Source organism: Pistacia vera, unplaced genomic scaffold (genome assembly GCF_008641045.1).
Source record: "Pistacia vera cultivar Batoury unplaced genomic scaffold, PisVer_v2 Contig268, whole genome shotgun sequence".
Lineage (NCBI taxonomy): Eukaryota > Viridiplantae > Streptophyta > Magnoliopsida > Sapindales > Anacardiaceae > Pistacia > Pistacia vera.
In genome coordinates this window covers 857,544-863,130 of record NW_022196077.1, presented here as the reverse complement: position 1 = coordinate 863,130, position 5,587 = coordinate 857,544, and the positions used below count along the sequence as shown (strand labels likewise).

The window sequence follows — 5,587 nt, the reverse complement described above, 5'->3', positions numbered from 1 at the left end:
TTGAATTCAAGAATTTAGAAAGTTTATTTATGAACTGGACTATTTTTAACAATAACTTTCGTCAAATCATCAGACCGATAACTACTCTAAAGAAGTTATCATTGCATAATTGTGGACTCAATGGCACATTACATGATCAAGGTTAGTGATTTTCTCACTCGTCTTTTTCTCTTCCATTGATCATGACTTATTCTTTCTTTTATGATTCTTAATGCCTTTTTTTTTTTAATTAGCATGATGCTATTAATCGCATTTATGTTATAAAATTAGATAAAAAAATTTGAAATTATAAGCATATCTAAAATATTATGCTACACAATAAAATCCACCGTATCAAAATACCATTTATTGTAATAATTGTATGTTGTTAAAAAAATGATGGCAGATCAAGAAATTACAAAAAGTCTGATTTTCATTATCATAAACAATAAAGAAAAAAGGAAGTTGATTCTTTTCTTAGATCAAATGGATACATTTGCAATAGATAAAAAAATATAAAGAAACAATTTACAAAATTTATGATTTATTACAAAAATCACTTACATTTTTAGGCTGAGGTGAAATTGAAAAGTGAGAAAATTGATATTAGACATATATATATATATCAGCTATAATGCTTTACGGGATACTTTGCCTTCGTGCTTAGCTAATTATATTTTGATAATTCAAGGAAATGTTTTATTTCAGGTTTGTGTGAGATGGTGCATTTAGAAGAGTTAAATATTGGCTACAATACTTTACGGGATACATTGCCTTCATGCTTAGCCAATTTGACTTCCCTTCAATCATTAGATATATCTTCCAATCAAATTATTGGAAACCTCTCAGGTTTGTGTGAGATGGTGCATCTAGAAGAGTTATATATTGACAATAATACTTTACAGGATACATTGCCTTCATGCTTAGCCAATTTGACTTCACTTCAATCATTAGACATATCTTCCAATCAAATTACTGGAAACCTCTCTTCATCTCCCCTTAAAGATATGACATCTCTTAGAGTCCTCCGAATTTCAAACAATCTCCTCCAAATCCCAATTTCACTCTCACCACTCTACAACCTATCAAAACTCAAAGAATTCGCGAGCTACAGTAACCCGATATATATAGAAACAATGCCACATTCTTTGACCCCAAAATTCCAATTAAATTCCATTTCTTTGTCTGGTTATGGATATGGTGCTACATTTCCAAGATTTCTTTATCATCAATATGATTTGCATTACGTTGATCTGTCTGACATCAAATTGAATGGAGAATTCCCAAATTGGTTGATAGAGAACAATACAAAATTGGGAGGACTTTATCTATCAAATAATTCTCTTTCTGGGCCTTTTTTATTGCCAACACATCCTCACATGAATTTATCAGTATTAGATATCTCCATCAATTCCTTCAGTGGACAAATTCCTATTGAAGTTGGCGCATTTTTCCCGAGTCTATGGGCGTTAAACATTTCCAGAAATGCTTTGAATGGCAGCATTCCCTCTTCTTTTGGAGATATGAGCTTATTGGAAATACTGGATCTATCACACAATCAGTTGTCTGATGAAATACCTGAACATTTTGGAGATATGAGCTCATTGATAAGTTTGGATCTATCACACAATCAGTTGTCTGGTGAAATACCTGAGCACTTAGCCATCGGTTGTTTGTCACTACAACATCTTGTGTTATCAAACAACAGTTTGGAAGGTCCTGTATTCTCCAAAATAATTAACTTGACAAACTTGGTGTCGTTATACCTGAATAGTAATAACTTCATTGGAAAGATCCTATAAATGTTGTCTAATTGTTTTTCACTATGTCGAGTGAGCTGTGAGCTGTGTCCATGACTGTCAAGTATATATGCCAGTGAGCTATGTAGTGATAAAAGTTCACGTGGGATCTGAAGAAAGGAAGGAAAAAAAGTCAAATAGAGAGATTTTGAAGTAGTTAATTTTGCGAATTCCACGTATTCTTTTGTGTAAACAAGATATAATATTACATTTTACAATTGATAAATTGAAAATTTTATGACATTATCCATGGTATAAAAACTTTAGCCAACCAACAGGAATTTATTATTTCTAATAATGTTAATGATCAACAGGAAAAGCAAAGCACCCAACTCTCTAGAATGAAGCTCNAAGCTCACTGCAACCTCCACCATGTTTACTTTAATTACTTTTCCTAAGTCATTGGGTTGATATCAAACCAAGTTGATTATAATAATCTGTATGTAATAACTTGGATTTAAAGAAAAACACAATCGATTACAAAAACAAGAGATAAAACTAACCAAGTGTTTCACTTGCCAATCTTGAAGATAGTTCAGATTTGAAGTTGGTACATGAAGCCAAGTTGTTCATGCATCATTAGGCAACATGGACTTTATTTCGGGTTCATAAATTTGATCATCACCATCAGTATCTATTTCAGCATTTTTATGTTTAGCCCTGAAAATATCACAGTCATGGCAAAACCAATCACCTTCAGGTACAGTAAAATAGACTATCATCACTGGTGCCCTAGCACACACTACACTTCACATGGGCACAAGGATCAAAAGGCCCAACTGTTGCATTTCCAAAATGATGGTAAACCTGCAAAACTAAAATATATTTAAAAATACAGTACTCATAGACAAAAAAATATTTGGCATCTGAGGAAAAAACAATATACTTCTAATGTCAAATTTGAATTAAAAATCCAAAATCAAGCATTGCATCAAACTCTTTTCTAATGTCCGGAAAAAAAAATTTGGCAACTACAATTATCTTTGACCATGCCAAAATTGATATATGATATACAAACTAAATTTTTTTCAGGTTGAGCACTTAACAAACCCAAACCAAATTATGGAAATATGCAACCACAGAACAACTAACACCTGTAAGACTCACAGTCTCCCTTTAAACAAATGAAAGACAAATTCAGTGCGATGTTGTTTCAATTTTTCTTCATTTTTCAGCAAGGATTTCACCAATAAGGACTTTCTAAGATATGACACTTGTGTAATCAAATTTATCAGATATTAATAGCTCAAGTAATTAATGCAGATAAGCTTACATACTTGAAAATACATACCTGGAATGCGTGAACCAGTCCAAAGATTTCTATTAATTATCTAAGTGTTTCATCACAACCACCACTGCAGCCTAATCACATGTATAGGAAATTCAGCAAGAGATAAAAGCTTCAGATTCCACAAAACTATATTAATCTTTAAATATTGCCCGCTGAGTGAAAATAATAGTATGGAGTACGTACCTAAATGCATGTACTAAATGAAAACTATTATAATGAACTTCTAATTAAAATTAAAATAAAATAAAAAAAAAATTAATGAAAGCACCTTATACCATTTGATTTCAAAATCTCCTATGCTTAAAAATTAATGACCTTCTAGCCACAAGTGTTGTTCTAATTCAATAGGAATGCCACTGCTGTTATTACAAATTTAATTAGTATCCCACCTCTTTTTTACTACCCACCACAGAAGAAGGCTTCCATACAAACTGAACTCTTGAGTCCTGAGAGCTATCTCAAAATAAGCAAAACTGGAGCACTCACCATAATCCTGTCTTATATATCATAATTTAACTTCTCCATGATTTGGGCCATTCGAGGATGTGATTCATCTCCGGCAAGAAGTATGTGCACTTTGTTTTTGACCTCAATCCAACAACAGTCGGGGCTCTCCCTCAAACCCATTGCTTTCATCATATCTCTTTTTTATCATATCCCTCAAGCATTTAATTCCATTCCTTGGCTCTGGAATTGCCTAAAGACCTCCAGTGCATTGTGAACAAGACCATTCCTACAGAGACCCGTAACAAAAGCACTGCAAGCACTTACATCCAAATTTTCCATTTCATGAAACGCTTTGGACATCTTCCACGTACACTCACACTTTAAGTTGCCCACAGCGTACATATCAATAAGTGAACTACTAACGCACTTGTTCTCCAATAAACCCTCCTTAATCACAAAACCATGAATCCGAATCCCAAGTTTGGGATTCTTCAATCGCCCACAGTGGAGAGAACACTAGAAACACTGTCCTCCTCAAGCGTAAATCCTTCAAAATGCGTCCTTTGAAACAAAAGAACTGCCTCTTCATAATGTCCACTATGATTAAACCTTGCAATCATACCATTCCAAGACAACACATTGGGTTCGACTCTTAAACGACCCATCTCGTTAAAGATTTTTTCGCTACATCCACACACCCTTGTTGCGCATAAGCCACAAGCAGAGCACTAAAAGTTTTCACATCCGGTTGGGATAATCTATCAAACACTTTGTGAGCGTCCCCAATGTTCTGACATTTAATGTACATATAAATCAAAGAAGACTGAACAAACGAATCTAAATTAAACTTGTATACAAACACCATTGCATGAACTTGTTTTCCAGTTTCCAATGGCGACAATCCCGTGCAAGCCTTAAGGATATTAGGCAACAAGTAAGTATCAGGTGCCAAACTGTGAGAGAGCATTTAAGGGAATACACGGAGTGATTGAGTAAAAAGATTTTGTTTCGAGTGGGCGTAGATAAGAGTAGAGTAAGAAAAAGTTGTCGGCTCAAGGGTAGAAGAAAGGATTTGGTTTGCGTCATCGAAGTCTTGGTGATTTGCATATTGAGACGGAAACTCTGTTGCGAGATCTATGTGACGCCGGTTTTGAGAATGTGAGCATGCGCTTGCTTTGTCTATGATAGAGATGAATTGAGTGAGTTGAGGGTATGAAAGATTGAGCGTTGAATGTTTTCGAAGTGAGGAAGAGCTTGTTTTCGAAATGGAGCATTATGCCTGCAGTAGATAAATTACATCATCAAATGAACCAAATCATGGAGAAAAATGCTATGCAATCGCCATTTTTTAGAGTGGTTTTATTCACCCATTAATGGAATAAAAAACCCCATTTTTTGGTAATTTTTGTAATTACAAATTTATCTTTGCAATNCCGGCTCCTCCCATGCCAACAATGGGTATTACAACAAAATTATTGTCACCTGATTCACATGTGGACATCATATTGATTATTTTGGCTTTATCCCCATCTCTACCATAAACAGCAGGTTCAATTGGCAGACATGTGGTGGGTGGAAGTCTTTGCCGTTCAGAAGTTGATGACCCTCCAGCAATCTTCTCCAATCCAAGATCAATTCTTTGCTTACATAGATCGTCCATCCGGCGAGTGATTTCTTTCATCTTGGACCCCATGCTAACATTGAAGTTGATAGCACTTAGGCTCCAAGTATGGAAGCAAGCAGGGATGAAGCTCCGAACCTTACTAGTGCTAGCCTGATCTTCCGCCACCAACTTGTTCCCTAAAGCATCAGTTGCAAATTCATCCAATATATCCTCCACATCATAGGCCAAATCTCGGAGATCATCCAGCCACATCTTCACAGCCCCGTCTGTCAGTTGCTTCTCCTCTGCGTCGTGGAGCACTGCTTCAATCATCTTCAACGTTTTTTTCCACTTTTTTAGCTTAGAATCGACCCCCTCCCGACGTGCAAAATTCAGCAACTCCCTGGACGCCAGTCTGTCGAACAGCACCTGAAGGAACGCGGACAGAAAGAGCTCTCCCACAGGCAT

The 5,587-nt window shown here is 35.6% G+C and overlaps 2 protein-coding genes across 3 annotated transcripts; one reads left to right on the top strand and one right to left on the bottom strand.

Annotated features, from left to right (window-relative positions):
• On the top strand, positions 1–1,971 carry LOC116133277 (receptor-like protein 14). 2 transcript variants are annotated; one of them, XM_031418985.1, is made up of 2 exons: positions 1–141; positions 829–1,971. In XM_031418985.1, exons 1-2 carry the CDS (start codon positions 30–32, stop codon positions 1,779–1,781), a joined length of 1,065 nt encoding a protein of 354 aa, XP_031274845.1. In that variant the 5' UTR covers positions 1–29; the 3' UTR covers positions 1,782–1,971. The 2 variants fall into 2 exon arrangements, with proteins under 2 accessions (XP_031274845.1, XP_031274844.1); XM_031418984.1 differs by having other exon boundaries at positions 688–1,971.
• Positions 1,972–4,007: 2,036 nt separating this feature from the next.
• Positions 4,008–5,587, bottom strand: LOC116133317 (putative disease resistance RPP13-like protein 1). Its single transcript, XM_031419027.1, has 4 exons — positions 4,932–5,587; positions 4,391–4,469; positions 4,215–4,306; positions 4,008–4,125 (listed from the first exon to the last, which is right to left on the bottom strand). The coding sequence occupies exons 1-4, from the start codon at positions 5,585–5,587 to the stop codon at positions 4,008–4,010; spliced, it is 945 nt and encodes a 314-aa protein (XP_031274887.1).